This window comes from Protopterus annectens, chromosome 3.part1, assembly GCF_019279795.1.
Source record: "Protopterus annectens isolate FY-2018-M chromosome 3.part1, PAN1.0, whole genome shotgun sequence".
NCBI classification, from domain to species: Eukaryota; Metazoa; Chordata; order Ceratodontiformes; family Protopteridae; genus Protopterus; species Protopterus annectens.
In genome coordinates this window covers 576,824,827-576,849,463 of record NC_056732.1, presented here as the reverse complement: position 1 = coordinate 576,849,463, position 24,637 = coordinate 576,824,827, and the positions used below count along the sequence as shown (strand labels likewise).

The window sequence follows — 24,637 nt, the reverse complement described above, 5'->3', positions numbered from 1 at the left end:
GGGACTTCTGTATGCATTTCCTCCCTTCCCACTAATCTCTCAAGTGATACAGAAAGCTATCGCTCAGAAGGCCTCGTTGATCCTCATTGCTCCTTACTGGCCTCGACAGGTGTGGTTCCCCTTTCTACATCAATTTCTATTGAGCGACCTTGGCATCTGGACCTAGTTCCAGATCTTTTGATCCATCAGTCGGGTCAGTTTCATCGCTCCCTCCCTCTCTGAACCTCACTGCTTGGTTCCTCCAGTTCCAACCTTAGCCAGGCTTCCTCAATTATCTCACTCTGTTCGAGATATTTTGATAGCTTCCCATAAATCTTCCACTCGGAAGATTTATTTGAGTAAGTGGAAACGCTTCACATATTGGGCTCAAGGAAGGGACATAGATCCTTTCACTGCTTCCATCCAAATAGTCCTTGATTTTCTAGCTGAACTCTTCCATGCAGGTTCATCTCCTTCTACTCTTAAAGTTCAATTGGCAGCTATTTCTAACTTTCATGTGGGTATTTCTGAGTCTGCCTTAATGTCCCACAAGCTTTGCAAAGCCTTTTTGAAAGGAGTTTTTCTTCTCAGACCTCCTATAAGAAATCCTCCTTCTCCTTTGGACCTAAATTTAGTTCTTACTTCTTTGATTCTTCCCCCTTTCGAACCTGCAGCCTCCTGTTCTTTAAAATTGCTATCATGGAAGACTCTCTTTCTGGTAGCTATTACTTCAGCTAGAAGAGTTTCAGAACTTCATGCACTCAGCTGTCGACCTCCTTATCTATTGTTCCATAAGGACAGGGTATCCTTACGAACCAACCCGTCCTTTTTGCCTAAGGTAGTCTCGACGTCAAACCTAAATCAAAGCATTGACCTCCCTGTCTTTTTCCAGAATATTCCAATAGGTCTGAACAAAATTACACTGGCTAGATGTTCATCGTCAGTTGAGGTACTATTTGGATAGAACAAAACAATTCAGAAAATCTGACCAGCTGTTTGTCTCCTATGCAGAAGGCAGAAAGGGACTTTCAGTTTCAAAGGTATCATTATCTAGATGGCTAACATCTCTGATTTCCCTTGTTTATGAAATTAGACACCAAAAGCTGCCTAATAAACCTAAGGCCCATTCCACCAGAGCTTTGGCTACTTCTTTAGCCTTCCAAGACAGACTGCCTATTGACACCATTTGTGCAGCGGCTACTTGGGCTACTCCTCACACTTTCATTTCTCATTATAAGTTGGATTTAGCTTCTAGGCATAGAGCTAACTTTGGTTCCACTGTTCTCAGGAGTCTGTTCCGTTAGGCCACCCGGGACAAGGTGCTAGGTGCCAGGAGCCATCCAGCAAGAATGAAGGCGAGATAGACAACTTAACATATAGAAGTTATGTTCTTACCATAACGTTCCATGTTAGTTGTCTTCTTCTCGCCTTCTTGCGTCCCACCCTCCTTCCCCCTGGCCTGGACAGACCTAGAGGAGTTGTGATTGTGACCTCTCTTTCTACCACCTCTTTTATTAGGCATATGCTATTGTGCATATTTCCTGGATGAGGATATAGGTCACCCTTCTTTCTCCCTGGTTTTAGAGGTGGACTTTGTTTATAGTTATTCTGATACTATTATAAGCTGGGGTTAGCTTACAAACGAGATCTGAGGTAACTCACGCCTAGCATTGTGGGATATAAGGGGAGCCTCGAGCCGGTGGAACCAACTCTCGAGCTTTTAGAGTGGCCGAGTCGGAGCCGAGGTCGGCTCCGAACCCATCCAGCAAGAAGAAGACAACTAACATGGAACGTTATGGTAAGAACATAACTTCTATTTATGTGTGTGTGGGTATATGTATATATATATATATATATATATATATATATATATATATATATGTGTGTGTGTATATGGGGGCAGGGTATCATCTTAACTGTCACCAGCTCTCTCGATTCAGTGCCACACGCCTGCCTTCTTCAACATTCATGACTGACTGTCGCAGATCTTTCACACAATCCATATTCCTCTTTGCTGGATGTTCTCGCTTCTTCTTACCTTCTTCCTGTCTGTCCCAAATCTTCCTTACCAGATTGTCTTCTGCTTTTCTGCATGTGTCCAAACCACTTTCATCTGTTCTCTTTGATCTTTTCTGCAATTGGAGCTACTTTGGCATCTGCTCTGTCTTCTATGTGTGTGTGTGTGTGTATATATATATATATATATATATATATATATATATATGTATATGGGTCTAGGACACATGCTCAACTAGCATATGTCTGAATCACAAAACATTGAACACACATACACAAAAGCGTTTAACATCGAAAAGCGCTTCCGTGTATGTGTAGTTCAACAAAAATAAAATATACGTTTCTGCAGGGGAGGTTCACCCCCCCCCCCCTGCACCCCCCACACCTCCCTACTTTATTATTCTCACTCCTGCACTACAGTGGGGAAAAGGGAATTTTCCCTTACCCGCACTGTAGTCTGATCTACGAAACAGGCACACATACACGGAAGTGCTTGTCGATGTTAATATGTAGATATATATATATATATATATATATATATATATATATATATACACACATATATATATACATATATACACAGAGAGAGAGAGAGCGAGGGAGAGATATACACACACATTATATACACACACACACACACACACACACACACACACATATATATATATATATATATATATATATATGTGTGTGTGTGTGTGTGTGTGTGTGTGCACGCGTGTGCGTGTGTAACTCAAACCAAAGACCGTAACTCAGAATGGAAAAGGATGTTGATTAAATGATGGGGGGTAAAGAGAGACTAGGATTTTGGATGCAAGTCCTTAAGGAAAATAATCTTACTGAATATTGCATTCATAAATTAGCAGAAAGTATTCTAAGAATTAAGCTAAGAGGGGAATGGTATACCTGAAAGTAGGGGTATATATAGTAGGCAAGACAGGGTTAGAATTCTCTGGAGAAATATAGCAAAGGAACCAAGGTATTGGGAGCAAATAACTTGGATGGGAAATGTATGTGGGGTAGGATGATGCCAAGCAAAAGTTTGGGCTGCAGATTAGAGACTGATTTCCATGTTAAGGATGGATAATAAGAGTGTAGAAAGTGAAATGGATACAAGAGTGGTAATGAAAGACCATTTCTCACCATTTCTCATAGCAATTTTATTTGAGGCTAGAATGCTGCTGTCAGAAGGGGTAATTAGTAGGGCTTGTAAGATATTGCGTTATAACTATAAGGCCCAATCAGAGAAATTAGAAAAGATTTAGGATAATATTTTGCAGTGAACAATGCTCTAGTTTGAGGTGGACCCTGTAATAGTACACTAAACATTTTGTCTAAAATTATTGACAAATGCAAAGCAGTGAGAGTTGTTTTAATTTGGTGGATATCTGCTTATAACCTTGGTATTTTCCATTATTTTAACTACTTATTTTAAATGTTCATGTTGTACCCCCACCCGGTATGCACACATGCCTTAAACTGTTTTTTGCAGCACTGCCCTAAAGATGTATATCAGCTTTGTAGATGATTTCTTCATTGGTAAATCATAATGTTTTGGTTTATTCACCTTTTCTTTTCCATGGTCTACATGGATTCTCCATATTTTCTCACAAGCTAATGCTGTTATCTGTTTTGGAAAGGTGCATATGCAGCTGGTACAACACTCCAGTTTAGATCCAGTGTTGACAAGTTCTCTATTGATCTTGCTGCCTCAGTACTGCTAATCTCTTGGCATCTTGCTGGAAATTTCTGCTGCATTATCAGGTCTTTTTTCAGTGCAATAGTTGCAAAAAATGGTTCTTTGACTGGATAAACAATCGGTATTCACCTCAAAGCATAAAGTAAGAAAGAATATAATGAACTGACCACGGCTGACAGCAAAAATAGTAAAATGGTAAAAGTTTAATTGAGTAAGCACTTTCGCGATGAATAACACATCGTTTCCTCAGACTCTAACTTAACACACAAAATCTCTACATTTAAATCATGCAATAGCCAATCATATGGTTTTTCATTCATGACATATTAAAATTCAATACAAAATTTCTTTAAAAAAAAAAAACAACAGTTTAAAACTATGCTTAAGTAGCAGCAACATAAAAACTTCCTAAAATACACTCAAACATATATTTGTTTCAAAGCTTGATCGGTCTTGCTTTCAAAAAAGGTTTTAGTGACATTCTGTGCTTCAGTCAGCTCTATACTAGATAAATTAATTACCAGTTTCTCATATTTCTGCTGCGTGTGGTCATTGCATTTGAATGAATACCTTTCTCTCTCGTTTGCTGTGTCCTGCCCTTCCTTCCCCTGCTTTTGGAACTTTCTCTGATGGGCAGTGCATTGTTTAGGACAAATGGCAGGATCGATTTTTGCAATTTATCCTTTGCTTCTAAAAAAGGTGATGTGTTGGAATTGCCTCCTTTCCTGTGTTTAAAAGCTGTTTTGGGTTCGTTTTCGCCATTGCTTGGAGTAGAACCCTTCTCTCGTTCTCAGCACACTCTAAGTGGTGTCGCTGCTTGCTGAGTCACAGGATACATATTGCTGTTGCATTCTGACTCAATATTGTTTGTTAAAGGCACAGCACCTCCTAATTCATCACCATTGAAGTTACTATCATTGTTCTGAGATGGTACTATAGTGCTTTCGGACGTTTTAGAAGCCATCCGTCTTGGCCATGAATAAGACTTCCTTCCGCTGGAAGTCATTTAAGTCTCTTTTTAACTTTTTAGTCTTGGTACTGAGTAATCTCTTCTCATAATTAACAATACTATCATGTAAATCATCCAATTTAGTACCAATGATATCAGTAGAAAAGTTAGTCATTAAGAGATATTGTAAGGCTTCAATTCCTTCAGCCAAAACTTTTTCATGAGGTTTGAAAAAATCATTTAACAAATGCATATAGTCATAGCTTAACTGAAGATTTAATTTTTGCCATTTCTGTAGCAATTCAGGGTAAGTATTACCATAAGCAGGCATCGTAAACACTCTCAAACCTCTTGGTGTACTATCTTGTACTTTAGTGATGCCTCCAGGTGGAACCTCTGCCATTGTAGTCTCTTAAAGCTATAAAGCTTGTTCTCCAAATCTCGAACCAGTGCCCTGGCCAAACGTGCAATCTGCAGGTCCATCACATATTTTTAATTTTGTGGCCCTGGAGGTTATGCACTTAAACATTAGAGGTAGGGATATGAGCAATATTGTTGAAGAAGTTGAACAGAAATGGATTATGCTACTGAAGGCAGAAAGCTATCCAGGGTAAAATAGTGCAGTGTCACTAAAACCTTTTTTGAAAGCAAGACCGCTCAAGCATTGAAACAAATATATGTTTAAGTGTATTTTAGGAAGTTTTTATGTTGCTGCTACTTAAGCATAGTTTTAAACTGTTGTTGTTTTTTTAAAGAAATTTTGTATTGAATTTTATGATGTCATGAATGAAAAACCATATGATTGGATATTGTATGATTTAAATGTAGAGAGATTTTATGTTAGAGTTTGAGCAAGCGATGTATTATTCATCGTGAAAGCGCTTACTCAATTAAACTTTTACCATTTTACTATTTTTGCTTTTAGCCGTGGTCAGTTCATTATATTCTTTCTTACTTTTTTCAGTGCAATCTAACAAAAAAGAAAGGATACTTTTATGATATAATTTTGCCCCCCCCCCCCCCAAAAAAAAAAAAAGAAATGATCAGCAAGTATGTTAGTGGCAGACAAATAGCACCTGAGGATTGTGTAGGGGCTCAACTTAAACTTGAGTCACATATTTGCCATAATTTTATAAGGTAGTTAGATTAAGGCATTTTAAAGCACTATTTTCCCATCTGTCTGAGAAATGTTTGAACTGTCTTGGAAAGTGAAAGTTCTAAATGTAGACATCTTCACACTTTAAAGAGAGTGAGTGAGGCAAGAGGGAAAGGAAAGACAGATAGCAGGAACCTGCAACGTGTGAGGAATCTAAATAGACGTTGCTTCTGAATCTACTGAAAAAAGTTAAGTCCTTTTCCGCTGCATCAGTGAAGAAAGCCATGACTTGTAGAAATCAAATCCGTACCAGTGCAGGGGCATTTGATGGAGATTGCAGGGATTGTGCCTTATAGGTGCAAAAATGTTCTCACGCTGACCTGGAAAGTATAGTTGTGAAAAATCTTAAGCCAGTGGCTTTCAAAGAGGTTTTTGATCCTTCTGAGGTCTCTGAGCGATTCTATTCTATTTCATCCAGTTACTGATTACATACACTGAGTAAGTGTATTTTCAGATCATCCAAGAAGCATCTTTATAGCAGTAGCAACCTTTATCTGTCTCCCTCCTCAAATTAATTTAAGTCTTTTTTCTTTTCACATTGACATCTTGGAACTTTTGCCAGTATTGATGAAGGTTGTAGAAAGAATGAAACAATTGCCTGCCTCCTTTATCCTCTGATGAAGAGGAATACACTACATTTACTGACTCTAGACTTGAAGTTAGATTTTTTCAGTCCTTTAGCTTCCCACCAGAAGACATAATATTTTATGAAACTGACCTATATGGGAGAGTTGTGTGGATGGCTTACAGGTAAAATCTCTTCCCCAAACAAAATATATTTGAAAAAGATACATTTGCCAGAGTTGAAATGGACTATCCCTCATCTCTTTTTGACTTTGCAGGGTGTCATGAAGGTGATATTCGCCAGCAACCTGACACTTACATGCAAGCCCCTAAAAGAACAGACAGCTCATTTTGTTTAGGGCTTCAACATAAACTTGTCTCATGGTATTGCAAACATTTTGTTTGACAGTTGTGTAAACACATTATATAGTACTATTCTTCCAATTTGGTTAGGAAATGTATGATGTGACCTTACCCAGCTAATAGGCAAGATCTTTATAATAGTCAGAAATTGCATCCTTTTATTATCTTTCTGTAATCAGTAGCACAGCCTTGGAAAACTATGTATCTAACCACATTCCGTTTGTCGTGGAATTAAGATTACTGGACAGGCACGGGAAAAAGGAGTACTGTAGCTAGAGTGGGGAAGGCTTACAGGCACAGGCTTTTATGGGTTGTGGTCACACGTGTTGAAAAGTTGCTGGTCAGCAGTGAGTGCTGTACTGGGATTCATTTAAGCAGCCACAATGGATAATGATCCCTTTTATAGCTGTATGTGATTTACTTGTAGCAAGGAGCTTGTGTAAGATCGCACTATACCGATTTTGGTGTACCAATAAACAAGGGGGGCACACAACCTTTTCAGCTCTGGAAAGGGCATTTCTGATCTGGAACTGGGCTATTCAACTCAAAACTTTTAGTAACAGCAGTATACCTTCTAGGTAGGCAGATGGCCAAAGCAAGCATACAAGTCTAGCTCACAGAACCTGTAAACTCCATGGTTTGTCAACAAATACTGCAGCAATAGGACATACCTAAGGAGGATCTGTTTGTTACACACCTCAAAAGTCAGTCTTCCAGTCATTGCTTTGTCATACAGCATGACACAATTAGGAAAGTAGATGCATTTTCCTCTCCTTGGTCTCAGCATTTGATGTACATGTTTCTTGCATTCCTAGTGATTCAGAAAGTTCTGAAAGTAAAGCAAGGCAAGTACTTGTAATTCTTGTAATTCTATTTTGTCCAAAACGGAAATAGTTTTATTTCTTGACGAGTCTTCCTTCACTTTTACTATGATCTTTGCCTCTGCACAAAATCTTGCTAACTGTGCAAAAAGGCAGTATGCTATATCCCAACACATCACTAAATCTTGGAGTATGGGAGATAGAACTCAAATTCTATTCAGTGATTCATTTTCCTATCGAGCATTCGCAAAGATGCTAAATGATCAAGTACCAGGAAATCACATCTTCAGTAATTAGTAATGCCTTAGCTAAGCACTGCCAGGTATATCAGAAGCATATTTTTAAATTTAGAGTCCTACAAATACAATACCCGAATAGAAGGGAAGGTGACTCTATAGGATCCCTTGAACTTAATGAATTGAAATGGATTTTGTCTCTCAGAGCCCATATAGAACCTGGACTCAATACAACAGTTAACATTAGACCAGCACTATTATAATGGATGGTAGTCACTTTTGTTTTTTGGAATCACTTCATCCCTTCTCTATTCTCTTATTCTCTTCTTTTTTTCCTTTTTTCTCCTTTCTGTTTCTATTTCCTTCTTCCCCTTCCTTTCTTTCCTTCCCCTTCCCCCCTCCTTTCAGCCCTTTTTCCCTCCCCTCTCCCCCCCCTCTTCCCCTCTCCCCCCTTTCCCTTCTCTTCTTTTCTTATAATGGAATTAGCATTCTCATTATAATATTGTTGATATTTCTTATGTATACTACATTATGAACTGGGATTTTTCTTAAATGATCCACTATGATGTAAGCAGAACTGTCTGTATATACATACTTGTTATGATTAGGATATGCCTTATAATATAATAGGATTGAGATACGATTGTACATTCTTACTATGTCTCTATGTCTTGTAGATTGACATATAAATGTATCTAATTGAGGTGTTTTATAGGAACAGACACCTAGGTGTCAGTGTTTTTTAACATTGCCTAATTTGGTCAAGACTTCCTATCTATTTAATTAATATATTACGTTTAATTGATTAATTTTTATTGTTAATTGTTTTATTATGTGATTTGTAGTGTATATAAGGATAGAGATGAGATATGTTGTTTGTAACCTGAGGAAGCGCACGTTTGATGTGCGTGAAAGCGCTCGATGTTAAGTTGTCAATCTCGCCTTCATTCTTGCTTGATGGGTTTGCTTTAGCTCGAGAACTCCTTTTACCAGCTCGAGGCAGCCCCATATCCCATGATGCAAGGCAGGAAGTACCCAGATCTCGCTTTGCCGCTTGGGAGGTCTTCTCTTTACCAGCTCCTGGTAAGTAATTCACATTTGTGACATTTAAGCCCCTTTTAGTTAAAAACTATTTTGTTTTGATAGTTTAACTTTAAATTTAACTTTTTCTGACAGAATTCCCTGTCTCTTTTAAATTTTTTTAGTCAGTTAGTTTCCCATCCCATCCCCTGTTAGGTGTGTGTGTTGGTGTTTTTTACTAAATACCTTTTGGTATTAGTTTAATTTACTTGGACTGGTGTGTGTGTGTTGTGTTAGGGCACCATGTCTAAAGAGAGGGTTTCAGGTTTTAAGAAGTGTGACTCGTGCTGTCAGAAGATGTCTCTGACAGACGGTCACACTTTGGGCCCTCTTCACCTGCAGGACTCCTGTGCTATTTGTCACTCCTTCAGCCAGAGAGTCCTGCAGGAGAGACGGAATAAGTTGATTCTCAGGGGCCTTCTTGAGGCTCTCGGACCCCTCAAAGTCAACTAAATCTGCCAAGACCCAGGCTTCTGTTTCTAAGCCTGTGGCCTCGATTCTGATCCACTAAACTTCGGCTCCGATGGCTATCGGTGCGAATCTGCTGACCACTGTGGGGTCGGTTCCAACCGGCTCCGACACCCACGCAGGGGCATCGGTGTCGGCTCGATCGGCTCCGACACCCATGTGGCACAGGCATCGGTGCCTACAGGATCAGTTTTATCGGCTCCGATGGCCCATTCCAGGAAGAGGTCGAGGTCTCCTTCCTTGGACTTTCGCTCGGCCTCGCCTCTTCTATCGGGCGGAGCCATCGGAGCCGATCTTCAAGGTCATCCAGGTTGTCAGATCATGACCTCGAGAGAGTGGTCAGTAGATTGCTCAAGTCACAGGTACTGGCCCACAGTCCGTCTCAGCAGACGACTGTTGGTCCACACCCGTTACAGTTCCTCCTTCAACTCTACCCCAGAGCTTGGAGTTGGAGTCTTCGGGCTTGGTTACTGCTACGGCTGGAGGCGGATACCCCTTCTGTTCCTTCAGCCCCTACTCTTATCTCCTCTTCCTTAGAGGGATTGTGGTCGGGCTTCCATGGTCTCCTCCGAGGGGTGAGTGGCATCGGACCCTTGTCCGAGCCCGCTCTTCCCCTTGGAGCCTCGGCCTTGGTGAGCTCGGCTCCGACATCTGCCTCGGAGACTTCCCTTTCGGTGGCCCCTGGAGTTCCTAGCTCCTCGGACCTGCCTGGGAGGGAGCATTCGAGGTGATGAAGAGTGTACTGGCCACTAGTATCAGTCAGCAGTCTCTTCCCGTAGCTCCTCCCTCTACTGTACCTGTTGACATCTCTGCCACTTCTCTTGCTACAGGACCCAGAGATCCTCCGCCTCAGGTTTCCCCATTGGGAATTTCCCCCTCTTCCGAGGATTCTCCTGTTGTTTCGGGAGATCCTCCTAGGAAGAGGACTGAAGCATGTAGACTAGTCTGTCACTTGGATACTGAGTATGATGAGTCAGAGGGATCCCGTAGATCCCCCTCTGAGGATGTCTCCTTGACAGACATCCTAGAACTTCTGAAACAGAGGGAAACTGGCCCACCAACAATCACTCTGAGGATGAGTCAGAATATCTAGAGGCGTTTGGATCTCGGCCTCCACCTCCTGGGTGTCTCCGCCTTCGACCCCTGATGCAGGTTATTGCTCGAAGGCGGGACAGCTCCTGACTCTGTAGAGCCAGTCCCTAGGAGGCCTTCTAAATTTATAACTGCCCTAGTGGCAAACAATTCCTTACCAAGGGTGTCCCGCTGATGCCATGGTGGTGGCTGCGGCCACCAAAAGGAACTTGCAGATCCTTCTGTGCCCGTCCATCCTCCTAATAAGGACTCTAGGACCATGGATAGGGCGGATGTTTTCCTCAGCGACCTTTGCTATGCTCGCTGAATTATCTTTGTCACTTCACCAGACTCCAGAGATATCCTCAAGGAGCTGGGAGAAGTAGTTCAGGATCCTACAGCTGCAGGGGCCCAAGAAGATTGGAACCCTCAATTCCATTGCTAACTCCTCCATGCGGCTAATATCTTATGCTGCCAAGCCTGGATGCGACTATGTGATTTTGCGGATCCCTTTAAGGCGTCCTTCACAAATTCTCCCTTTGATGGGTCAGCTTTGTTTGGCCCTCAGGTGAAGGAGACCTTGACCAGGTGTGAGCAGGACGGCAAGACTCTTTCTGCTGTTGGAGTCCGTTTTTCCACCCCTTCTAGGCCTTATCCCAAAGGACAGAAGGGTGGGAAGATAATCCCAAGGAGTCACGCCGGATTCACGTGGTCAGTTTACCCCTAGAGGCAGAGGGGTAACAACAACAGTAGAGGCAGAGGGGTCCAAGAACCAGGGCAACAGGGAGTCTCTTCCTGAGAAGCCTTTTCAGCATCCCTGAGGTGTTGCCCGGCTGTCCCTCCTTGGAGGCAGTCGAAGATTATCACTGTACCCAGAAGCCTGGCATTCCTAACTCAAGACAGATGGGTACAGTCGATCATATCCAAGGGTTACATAATTCCTTTCGAGGAAAGTCCCTTCCCTCAAGTTCCCTTCCAGATGTACCACCGGTCTAAGGGACATTGCAGAGTTAGAAATCGCAAAACTACTGCAAAAAGAGCCATTCAGCCAGTTACAGTAGACCATTCAGAGCCCGAATCTACTCAAGGTTCTTTTTGGTCCCCAAAAGACGGAGACTGGAGACCAATATTGGATCTCAGCAGACTCAACAAGTCTGTCAGGAAGACAAGATTCGAATGGTCACTCTTCAGTCAATTCTGCCCTTCTTACAGAAGGACAACTGGAGATCTTCAGGATCACATCAAAATTCCAGGAGATTTCTCCGCTTTTTCGCCAGTCATTTCCAGTTCAGAGCCCTGCCCTTTGGTCTCACTACAGCCCCAGAGTGTTCACCAAATGCATGGCAGTGGTCACGGCTCACCTGAGCAGGTGTTTGACTGGCTCCTGTCAGCCACCACCAGGCATCAGCTTATACAAGCCAGGGATTACACAATAGACCTTTGTTCTCATTTGGGCATCTCAGTCAACAGTCATCCTTATCGCCCTGCCAGTCTATTACCTTCATAACTTAAACACTGTCCCCATCTCAGCTACCGTTACACAACAAACAGTTTCAGACATTCTCACTCATGTCAGGATCATTCTGGCCAGCAAGAAAGTACAGGCCAGAATGGTTCTAAAGGAATTAGGTCAAATGGCTTCGGGCATCAGTGTTCTACGCCTGGCTCGATTCTACATGCGCCTCCTTCAGTGGATGCTGTTCACACAGTGGTCATACCAGCAGCTCCCTGTCCACCAGATTCTGGTGACACAAACATAAGAACATCTTGCTTGGTGGATCACATCGTCTCAGGTTCACCAAGGCAGATGCTTTGTACCTCCGTCCCGATAGCCACTGTCACCACGGATGCCTCCCTGATCGGGTGGGGGTCATTATCAGGGCAGGATGGTTCATGGGGCGTGGCAACCGTTCGGTACCATCTGCACATAAATGTCCTGGAGATGAGAGCAGTGCTTTTAACGTTGCAAGCCCTCAACGACTTTCTTCCCGTAGGGACAATTGCAGTCCACACAGACAACATGTCTGTAGTTTGGTATATCAACAAACAGGGCGGAACCAAGTCCTACCCCTTGTGTCAGACTATGGCAATGGGCGATCTCCTCTCATCGGTTTCTGGTAGCAACGCATATCCCTGGGAAAACCAACATTATAGCGGACAGATTGAGCAGAGCTATTCTCATGCCTCACGAGTGGTCTCTCAAGCAATCCATAGCGGAAGAGATTTTTCTGGAATGGGGTCGTCCATGTTGCGATCTTTTTCTACTCCCCAAAACAGCAAATGTCCAGACTTTTCAGCCTCTTCCCTCTATCAGGCCATCCCCAGAGACGCTCTGACCCAGGATTGGCCCCAGGGACTTCTTTATGCCTTCCCCATTTCCTCTGATCCCTCAGGTGATCCAGAAAGCTACCGTTTGAGAGCCAAATTGATTCTCATTGCCCCTTACTGGCCTCGACAAGTTTGGTTCCGTTCCTCCATCATCACCTTTTGGTGCAGCCGTGGCATCTGGACCCAGTGCCAGATCTACTGATTCACCAATCCGGTCAGCTGCACCGGTCAATCCCTTCTCTCAACCTCACAGCATGGTTGCTCCACTTCCTTCCCTAGCCAGGCTTCCTTTGATCTCTAACCCAGTTAGAGACATTCACTAAAATCCTCTACCAGGAGGATTTACACAAGCAAATGGAAACGTTTCTCTTATTGGGCTAAAGCCAAGAATATTGATCCTTTTACTGCCCCTGTTCAGGCAGTTCTGGACTTCTTAGCAGAGAATTTTCATGCAGGCTCCTCTTCTTCCACAGTCAGAGTTCAGTTGGCTGCTATTTCTAATTTTCATGTTGGGATAGCAGATCATAATATTATGTCCCATAGGCTCTGCAGGGCCTTCTTGAAAGGAATTTTCCTACTAAAGCCTCCAATCAGGAATCCTCCTCCTCAGTGGGATCTAAATTTAGTGCTGACATCCTTGATTCTTCCCCTTGAGCCAGCTGTTTCTTGTTCCTGAAATATCTTTCTTGGAAAACTTTATTCCTAGTGGCTATTACATCTGCCAGGAGGGTGTCTGAACTTCATGCTCTTTCGGTTCGACCCTATTTGATTTTTCACAAAGACAGAGTATCTTTGAGAACTAATCCATCATTTTTACCTAAGGTCGCTTCAAAAACAATCTGAATCAATCCATTGATCTCCTGTATTTTTCCTAACTATTCAGATAGAGCTGAACAAAAGCTACATTATCTTGGCGTCCACCGTCAGCTTAGATATTATTTGGACAGAACAAAAAATTTAGAAAATCTGCCCGACTTTTTGTTTCCTATGCCGATAATAAAAAGGCCTTCCTGTTTCTAAAGTGACTTTGTCCAGATGGCTTTCTTGTCATCACTGAAATTTATACGATCAGGGGAAAACAGCTGTGCTCAAAACCTAAAGCACATTCAACTAGGAGTTTAGCTACTTCTACAGCTTTTCAAGCTAGACTGCCTTTGGACACTATTTCTCACACTTTTGTTTCCCATTACAAATTGGACTTGGCCTCCAGGGACAGAGCCAGTTTTGGCTCTACAGTCCTCAAGAGTTTGTTCCATTGAGCCACCCAGGATAGAGGTGCTGTCCCATCAAGCAAGAATGAAGGCGAGATTGACAACAGTTATGTTCCTACCATAACGTTCCATGTTAGTTGTCTTCTCGCCTTCTTTCCCTCCCTCCTTCCCTGGCCTGGACAGACCTTGTATAAGAAACTATTATGCTAAAGACCATTCAAACCTGGTACTTTTTCCATCTGTAAGTTTCTTCTTCCTTTGGGAAGTATTTTTATGCTTGGTGTTATTGCCCTTTGTCAACAAACGAGATCTGGGTACTTCCTGCCTTGCATCATGGGATATGGGGCTGCCTCGAGCTGGTAAAAGGAGTTCTCGAGCTAAAGCAAACCCATCAAGCAAGAAAGAAGGCGAGAGAAGACAACTAACATGGAACGTTATGGTAGGAACATAACTTCTTATTTTCTTTTATTAATTAAATCAGTTGTTGTTTTATTTCGTGGTGGATCCAGTGTTTCTTTCTACTCATTGCCCCTGTTTTTCCGCTGGGATCCTTTGGATGGTCGTGCTGGGTCTGGTGCTATTTGTTGCTACACTGCTATTTTTTCTCCTGGCCGAACATCACACGATGGAATTGCCTAACATAGAGCTGGATTATAACCCTGGCAGTACAGGGAACGTGGAGAACTGGAATGATATTTTCTATCAACAGGAGAATTCTCTCCTTAATCTTGCTGAACAAGGTACTGTTACTTCTTCATTGACTTCGGAAACGGAGAATTTACAAGGGTTTTATGATCAGTTGAGATCACTTGAGAATAACCTATACAAACTTCATCGGCTAATTTGGCAGAGGAAATACCTTGAGGCATGCCTCCACTTTAAGGTCATTCCGCGAGGCATGCGCGTCCTCTGTATGCCGAGTTATGGGGATGCACACCCTGATTTGCTGCGAAGATGGCAGATGCTCAACATGGAACTTGGCAACAGCTATATCCACTTGCTCATCGACTACTTTAAGCCATTGGAAGAAGAACTGATTAGCAAGGTAGAAGGTGAGCATAAAATTATCAATCAATGCTATAAAAGTGACTATTGTATACAAAGATTGAACAGTATGTTGAGACAACTGACACTTTATAGCAGCAAACTAGAACAGACAAAATTAAGGAAACTCAAGAGAGATCGTAATGATTTCCAGCTTGGTCGCATTTTTATGTGGCCGAGGACTAATGACATTGTAGCGACTGAAGACAGCAATGAGCAGGTGACTGTTGGTCTACCCCATGTTCCCAGCACGACCGCTGTTTCTGATAGTTTGTCTGACATCTTGCCTAATAATACTCCTGCCTCTAGTAGTTTAGCAGATGAAGTTGCCACTTCTGCTTCTACTATTCCATGTAACCAAGAAGGTTTAAGAGGGACAGTGAATACAGGGGCGAGACCTAAGAACGGTGGACAGACTATGAATTTCACCCTTGGGTCAGCAGTGGCATTGAATCTAAATTTTCCTTTGCCTTACAAAAATCGAGCGCAGGAGCGCTCAACAAGCAGAGGGAGGGGCAAACGGAAGTTATCGGGCGACAACCGCGAATCGAGAAGAAAGAAGAACTGAATACTTTGTTTTTTAATTTATCATCTAAAGTATTTTCTGATATTGAATGTGCTGTGCTAAATAGAGGACTTTCCTTTATACCCTCCCGAGGGAGCTGTTTGTCTGATACCATGATTATGTTACGTAAGTTTACTAGAAAAATAGCCCTCAAATGTTTATTTAAAGATACAGATGATGCAGGTATGTCCTACAATGCTAGGATATTAAAGAGAAGAAGTACTTTTGTACCGCATATTTCTGGAAACATTGATTGTTTCCAGAAAGCCTGTGAACATGATCTGTATCTATTTTATAAAGGTGGGGCACACAAGCGATTATTTGTTAACTTAAACATGGCTGAAAAAGAGGCGCTGGATAATTTGGCTAACAATGCTAATTTGGTTTTTAGACCAGCCGATAAGGGGGGTGGGATAGTTGCTATGGACACAGCATTCTATACTGATTTAATGAATGATATGTTAAAAGACGATGCAGCATATTCTGAGTTAAATAAAGCAGATGTGAGTTCTATAGTGAGAAATGTACATGACACTTTTTACGACCTCCTGATGACAAGGTGTATTGATAAAGATCTGTATGATTATTTAGTGATTGAATCCCCCTTAATTCCTCTCATCAAAGGGCTTCCAAAGATACATAAAGGCGTAATTCCTCCACCTTTACGACCTATTGTATCTGGGAGGCTATGGGCCACTGAGAATGCCTCCCATTATGTTCAGCTGAAACTAGGTCCTTTGACAGGTCTCACTCCCACTATTTTAAAAAATTCTTTCGAGTTATTGAAAGATCTGGAAAATGTTACCCTACTTGATAATGTAAGATCTGATACCTTGATGGTCACCTTGGATATAAAAAATTTGTTCACCAGCATCCCTAATGATTTTGGAATAGATGCTGTTAGAGATTGTCTGACTGAGTTGAGTGATCTGGATCATATAGATCAGTTGACTGTATGTTCCCTTCTAGACTTGATTCTGACTAACAACGTCTTTTTATTCCAAGACAGGATATATAGGCAAACATGGGGGGTGGCTATGGGCACCCCCTGTGCCAATGCCTATGCCAATCTTGCTGTTTATATATGGGAGAAGACTTATGTCTTTAGTGACCATAATTTTACAACCAATACCATTTTTATAGACGCTATGTCGATGATCTACTCCTTTTTTGGAATGGAGGCATTGAATCCCTGAATGAGTTCGTTGATTATTTGAACTCGACTACAACTTTTTTGAGCTTTACCCATGAATATTCCTTTACTCAGGCTGACTATCTGGATGTTACCATCTATAAGAATTCTTTCAATGAGATCACCACGTCCCTGTATAGGAAACCATGCTGGAGGAACAGCATACTCCACTTTGGGAGTATGCATCCCAGATATGTTTTCCCCAATATTGTTAAAAACCAAATATCAAGAATTGGGAAATTGTGCAATATTGACAGTAAAAAGGAGGCGTTGTTGGACTTTCAGGCTGAGTGTTTTTTAGATAGGGGTTATCCCTCTCAAATGGTATTAGGATTTAAGAATGACACCTCTCAGCAGGAAGGCAGATCTTCTCAGTATCATAGATTGAGTAGGCATGTGACCTATAGTAGTAGGACGAAGACTGACAATAGAGTCCATTTTGACATTAAATACACAAATGATATTCAATATATTAGGGATATTATTCAAAGAAATTGGAAACTACTTATTATGGATAATGACTTGTCGAAAGTAGTTGGTAATAAACCTAGTTTCAGATATAATAACTGCTATAACCTTAAAAGGTTATTATGTAAGGACAATATCCAGAAAAAAACACTGGATATTAGAACTAATATCAAACAAGGAACCTACCCATGTAGGAAGTGTTGTGTTTGTAAATTTATTGCAACTGAACAAAGTTTTGAGCGTATGGATTTGGGTTTGGTTTTTAAACCCAATTTCTACGCTACATGTGACACAACAAACGTAATTTACTTGGCTAGTTGTGATAGCTGTGAGGCTTACTATGTGGGAATGACCACACGCAGACTTAAAGATAGAATATATAATCATGTCTACGACATAAGAAAAGTCAATGTTAGTAATGCCTTAGCTAAGCACTGCCAGGTATATCAGAAGCATATTTTTAAATTTAGAGTCCTACAAATACAATACCCGAATAGAAGGGAAGGTGACTCTATAGGATCCCTTGAACTTAATGAATTGAAATGGATTTTGTCTCTCAGAGCCCATATAGAACCTGGACTCAATACAACAGTTAACATTAGACCAGCACTATTATAATGGATGGTAGTCACTTTTGTTTATTGGAATCACTTCATCCCTTCTCTATTCTCTTATTCTCTTCTTTTTTTCCTTTTTTCTCCTTTCTGTTTCTATTTCCTTCTTCCCGTTCCTTTCTTTCCCTTCCCCCCTTCCCCCCCTCCTTTCAGCCCTTTTTCCCTCCCCCCCCCTCTTCCCCTCTCCCCCCTTTCCCTTCCCTTCTCTTCTTTTCTTATAATGGAATTAGCATTCTCATTATAATATTGTTGATATTTCTTATGTATACTACATTATGAACTGGGATTTTTCTTAAATGATCCACTATGATGTAAGCAGAACTGTCTGTATATACATACTTGTTATGATTAGGATATGCCTTATAATATAATAGGATTGAGATACGATTGTACATTCTTACTATGTCTCTATGTCTTGTAGATTGACATATAAATGTATCTAATTGAGGTGTTTTATAGGAACAGACACCTAGGTGTCAGTGTTTTTTAACATTGCCTAATTTGGTCAAGACTTCCTATCTATTTAATTAATATATTACGTTTAATTGATTAATTTTTATTGTTAATTGTTTTATTATGTGATTTGTAGTGTATATAAGGATAGAGATGAGATATGTTGTTTGTAACCTGAGGAAGCGCACGTTTGATGTGCGTGAAAGCGCTCGTTTTCTTTTATTAATTAAATCAGTTGTTGTTTTATTTCGTGGTGGATCCAGTGTTTCTTTCTACTCAGGAAATCACATCTTCAGAAATTGTAAGAATTTGTAACTTGGACATCTTTTCAAGAGCTTTGACCTCTTAAATTGTCTTTTGCTCATTATTTTGGACTATTTCATTGATCCTGTTGAGTGTAACCTTATCTGTCATAGTGCACGTTTCTGTAATTTCTGTTTGTATTCTTGTATTTTTTCAGACTGCAGTGAACCTATTTGTTAAGTATTTTTATAAAGGTATATTGCATTTAAGACCATCAAGGAGATGTTTTTTCTTTTCTCTGGAACTTGAACTTTATGTTGCAAAACTTACGCTGGTCTTCCTTTGAACTAGCTAATTTTGTGGACCCTAACAGTCTTTCCTGGAAAGCTCTTTTCTAGTTTTGCTCACCTTATGCAGAAGGGTTTGAGTTACTTTTGCAAACAAATGTATGCAGTATTTCACAGTGGAAAACTCTTAACCTTTTACTTGAGAGAAGGATTAGTTGTATTTCTGCTGACTTCCTTAATCCGTCTGTCCAAACCACCAGAATACTGGGCAATACCTCTTGCATACTGTGGATGTCCACAAACAGCTAAGGTACTACACCAGAACAAGGTCATTTCTCTGTTCTCCTTCAGGAAAAGAAACATAAGGCCTACATGTATCCAGACAAACTTTGTCAAAGTGGTTGGTCCATTGCATTGATTTTTTTTTTTTTAACAACAAGTTCAGCATACTGCTACAATGTATTTTAAGAAGTGATTAATTAACACATAACCCTGTTGCTTTGTTATAACAGCTCCAAGGTTATAACACTGTGAGGAATGAATTGTATCCTCTCTCTGTATTACTGCCTGACCTCATAATTCTCTGAAGGAGTAAAAAAAACCTCTCAGATCATCTAAAAGGGCATATATGGAGGGGGATTTCTCCCATAGAGAATTCTGATATCTTATGTTCTCTCTGTAGCCATTTTGTATTTATTCTCATTCAGCAGTTTTGAAGTTCAGGCTAATGTGGATTCATTGTTATTGGATATTGGTGAGTCAGATCTGACTGCTTGCCATGGGCTCATCCTTTTCCTTCACCAGTACCCCCCCATGGATTTTTTTTTGTTTGATGAGAGCCTTAGAGTGATACAGTCCATCATAAAATTACTCTGCCATTCTTGTCCTTCTCCCAGGAAATATGTCTTTGCTTGATTGTGACAGGCTGATTTTGTGACTTGTATCATCTCTTCATTTGGAGCCTGTCTTCACTGATACACTTTGCAAGCTTGAAAACCTGGATTCTGGTGCATATTCTGTTTACCAGAAAGGATGTTCACCTTGCAGGCCATCATATGATGTAGTGGGATTTGTATAATTAGTAGTTTAAGATGAAGTGGTGCCCTTTATTTTCTCCATCCAGCATTGGTTTCAAAGCCTCTCATGTTTTGTCAACTCTTTTGCCTGAAAGGATATCTTAATGCTAGACATGACGGAAGTTGTTCTTCAGTCACTTGTTTTTAAATCATCAGGTTGTTTCTTTCATAATGATTCTGGCAGACCTTCTTAATGGATTAGGTTCTGGAGAATATTTCAACTGTGCATTCATACATGGGGTGAGTGGCTGAATTAAGGTCTGACACATGATCTGCTAACCTAGATTTTATGTAGATTTTGTACATTCTGTGCCACAATTGCAGCAGCTGGAGCTGTATATCTGGAAGTCTAACAGTAACTGCCTTTTTGTCCATGAAGAGAGACAAAATATCTTTTGACATCCCACTGTTATGGTTAGGTCATTAAAGGTGAGGTCTTTTTTGCTGATCCTACCCGTGAGAAGGAACATTGTAGATCTCCGTATAAGACAAAAAAGTGTAGAAGTGCCAAATGAAAACTGAGAATAAGTCAATACTAACAAACAGGAAAAAGTGCCTTCCGTATGACATTAATCACTATCTTTCACAAGTACTTTGGGAACTTCATCAGAACTAAAAACATTTGTAACAAATGTTTAAATACAAACTGTATAAAACCACATGCTATAACACAACCAGTCACAAAACCAACTTGACTCCATTTCCTTGCTAGTAAGGACTTTAGCTAACATTTCACATTAATATAATCACGGAGTCTTGGCCTATTGGATACATTTAAAAATAGCTACCATTCCTTTGAGTGCACTTTCACCTATGTTTGCTGAGAGCAGTATTTTAGTATCTTTCTTTACAGCATAAACCTGTTTAAGGATGTGTTACACAGAAGGTCTCATTTTAAAGCACAGTACAGTATATACCACATCAGCACTTTACTATCAAACACCATTTTAACTGTCAGTGCAATGATTCACATTTAAAATTTCTACTTTTTCTGAACACGGAATTAGGTATTATGTCAGTGATCTTAGTTAAATTATTAAATCTGTCATTTGCATGGAAGAAATTTGGCAGATGTAACTAGCTTTTGTAAAGTTAACGAACATTTTATTTACAAAAAAATATGTGATTGATGATGCTTTATCGGAACTTTGTGGCAAGGGTGTATTAGCTTTGAGCTTTATGAACTTATGAATGTCCAATTTCTTAACTTGAGACATCTTTTTTGGGTTCTCAAAGTTCAAAAATACATTTTCACCCTCTGTTTTAACTAATTTTGTCCATTTTATAGTGATGGAGTATTAATGTTTGAGATTATATAAATTCTCACATATTGCATGTTGTTACAGCTAATGTTACAGTATGCAGGAGTAAACCAGAAAACTGACATTTGAGGTTTGAAACCATAAATCTGTTCCCAAAATTCCAGTGCAGTTCTGGAGAGTTTTACTGCAGATGTAAGTCTGACTTCAATTTAATTGTCTTGAATTGGTGGTTAGGATTGACTGACTTTTAACTTGCCCAGCATAACACTTTACATGAAAAGTGAGACACTGCCCCCAGACATTGTGGCTAAATGTATCTTACTGTGCTAACTTGAAACTTTGTATAGTGTATCTGCCTATCTCTACATAGGGTTACCACCTGTCCCACTTTGAGAGGGACAGTCCCTCTTTGGGCAGTTGTGTCCTGACAAAAAATATTAAAAAGGGCAAATGTCCTGAGATTGTAGGACATAATTATGTCCCATATTTTATGTAGTAGTTGCATAAAATAGTTATTTCTGTATCTAAAATACCTAAATGTTACAAGAAACATAATAAGCAACTAAACTGCTACAAGAATATGCTTTTATTTAGGAAAAAAAGTTAAGTTCTATCTTTTGTACTGACCATAGGTATGTGTCGGCCTGTAAAATCTGATGTGTGTCCCGAAAATGTCCCACTTTGGCCATTTGAAAAGGTGGCAACCCTATCTCTACATGTAAACACACGTGTAGAAAGTGTTCTTAGTTTCATTTTGTAATACATTCCTTTAGTCATACACATAACATTTAATATTTGTAAGGTGTAAGTATACAAATCTAAGCATAGTTGTTTATAGGTATGTTTCCTCGATTCATTGCATGTTTGAACCCACTTTTACAGGATGTTACAGTGTAGACTGAATTATATAAATTTCTCGATTGCATTTAAGGAAACAATGCTTTTCTTCAAGTCATTTGTAGTACAATTCTTGTAGATAGCTACTTAGCAAATATACTTGTGCAAAACAGTGAAATCTGGGTGAGTGAGTATCTTTTTCCAAGGAGGTGATTAATTCATTTTGTGTAGTACACTTTGTAGATAGGCAACTCTTGTTTACCCAGTATAGTATCTAGTCTGGTGGTGCTGGTGGTTTGGGATAAAGTCCTTCATATCATTATGATGTTTTATGCCTGTTATACATGCTGCATTGAATACCCTTCCATTCCTCTTAGTGCATTCTGATCAAAGAATAGACATGCTGTTCAGGTTATGCACCTCACATAATGTTACGTATACTTTAGGTCTTGTTTTCATATATTATAGCAGTTCTTTGTTTTTGTAGTATTTTTACAGCATGTCTTTGTGCACATACAATATGTAACATATTTAGTTCAAAACCTTTTTTATTTTTACAGTCTCTCTGGAACAAATTCTTTCAAGATAAGGAACTTCGAGCCATGATAGAACAAGATGTGATGAGAACGTATGTACATTGTTTGAGTCTTCCTTCATTATTCGTGGATGCTTTTATGAAAAGTACCTATTATCTTGAATTTTGTAACTTTTTATTAATTTTAAGCTATGAGCTTAACATAATTTAGCATTACTGAAAACCTAAATTTAATATGTGTATGACAAGAAATATGTTTCCTGAATGTGATGCCCTGCAGCATTGTTGGTATTACAGTTTTAAAGGTTTGTTGCAAACTGATGAACAGTGGGTATTTTTTAGAATTATGTTTAAAGTGCAGTTTAGCATGTGAGCCAATGATGAGATTCTTTCTGTTAGAGAAAAAAATGACAACCTGTCGCCCATAGTTATAAATTAACCTTTGCCAAGCAGTGTTAGAGGGGCATTCCACTGTTTGAGCAACTGTGAAAAAATATTTAAGAATATGCTCTCCAATAGAAAAGCCACTCCAAGAGATTACCATGGTTTGGTGCAAACACCGGTACTGTAACTAGAGGTGCAGTCTATATGGAGATAGAGAACAGCCCATGGCGTTTGTAGAGTTAGCATTAAAATGCAGTGACTGATCAGAGAGAGCAGTTTATTTAGTGTGGCATTTCAGATCTCATAAACTGTAACTATTGTATCTGTATAATTCAGGATTTTTAGTAGTGTTATCCTGGCTGATGTTTACTTAAAGTATGGCAAAAGATGTCACTGAATATCTTTTTTTATTCCTGGGCATGTTCCATTGCAACTTAACTCAAAGTGTCACTTCATACAAATTAAATATTTTGCCTTTGGTATCCGTGTGTTTTGTGTATAGGTTGTAGGTACTTACCAGGTTAATAATCATGAGGGTTTTCAGAAGTGTAGCTATGCATCCCCAAATAGGTTTTTAGCCCTAATATTTTAAGCATGAGTAACCTAGAGCCATTTGTAATAATAATAATAATAATAATAATAATAATGTAAATAACCCCGAGACAGACACTTGCATATTACCGCAGTCCATAAGGGAAAAGGGTGCCATTCCAGGGGTGAACTTGCAGCTTCCCATCCACTCATCCAGATTACACTTGAATAAAATAAGAGATGTGCGTTCCTTTACATGGAAAGGAAGATGCTTCCAGACACATGGCATTGTTTTAGAGATGTAACCATCCATTCAGCATGTTTTATTGAAGTTCTGAAAGGATGGGACAGGCTCTGTAGGCAAGGCAAAGATTGCCCCTTAATAGCCTGTAAGATACTGAAAAAAGGGACAGGGCTTTGAGATGACCAGTGTAGTTTTGTGATTTAGGTCTTTGATTTTCTTAGTGAGGAAGCTTTGAGGTCAATGGAGTTATGCTTGGTGTTTGGACAGGTACATACCAAAGGGAGCATTATACTCCATGATTGGCCTGATGAGTGTAGTATGCAGTGGAATTACTTCCTTGGATCTGGATGCTATGCCCTTAAGCCGTGCAATGAAAAAGGACTTCTTTACAACAATGGATACATGGTGATTGAGGGATAGCTCATTGTCTACATGGGTTCCTAGGTCCCTGAATACGGGGTCAATCCTCAGGGGTGTACTTCATTATGATAGTTGCAGGGGACATCATGTTTTGCTGAAGGATACAATTATACATTTTTTTGGAGTTTAGTTTTAGACTATGGGTGTGACACCAGCTATTTGTTTGGAGAAAGCCTTCTTGAATGATCTTGGTATCTTCTGGAGAGTTTATGATTGCACTGAGTTTACTGTTGTTGGTGTACTTGGTCAGCCATAAGCCTACAACATTAGCTTTGACCTCAGAGAAGTAGATGCCAAAGAGGAGTGGTCCATGGGCCAAAAACTGGGGTATACCACTAGTGATGGGTCTTTTGGAGGCGGTAGAGCCACCACTATGTCCTTAGGTTCTGTTTGTGAGCAAGTTTACTATCCAGTGAGTTACATAGGGATTTACATTTTTGCAAGGTTTAAATGTACAATATCCATTGCTTCAGTAACCTTTTAGAAGAAGGTGAGCAGATTAAGTAGGCAGGATCTGCCCTTGACAGAACTAGAATGGATT

General features: G+C 40.1%; 1 protein-coding gene across 1 annotated transcript in view; it reads left to right on the top strand.

The window, feature by feature from the left end:
* Positions 1–24,637, top strand: part of TBC1D5 (TBC1 domain family member 5) — a 1,986,766-nt gene that overhangs the window by 31,110 nt on the left and 1,931,019 nt on the right. The window contains exon 4 of the mRNA XM_044066237.1: positions 22,543–22,610. Within this exon, the coding sequence (XP_043922172.1) occupies positions 22,543–22,610 (68 nt within the window). The remainder of the gene's footprint in view (positions 1–22,542; positions 22,611–24,637) is intronic.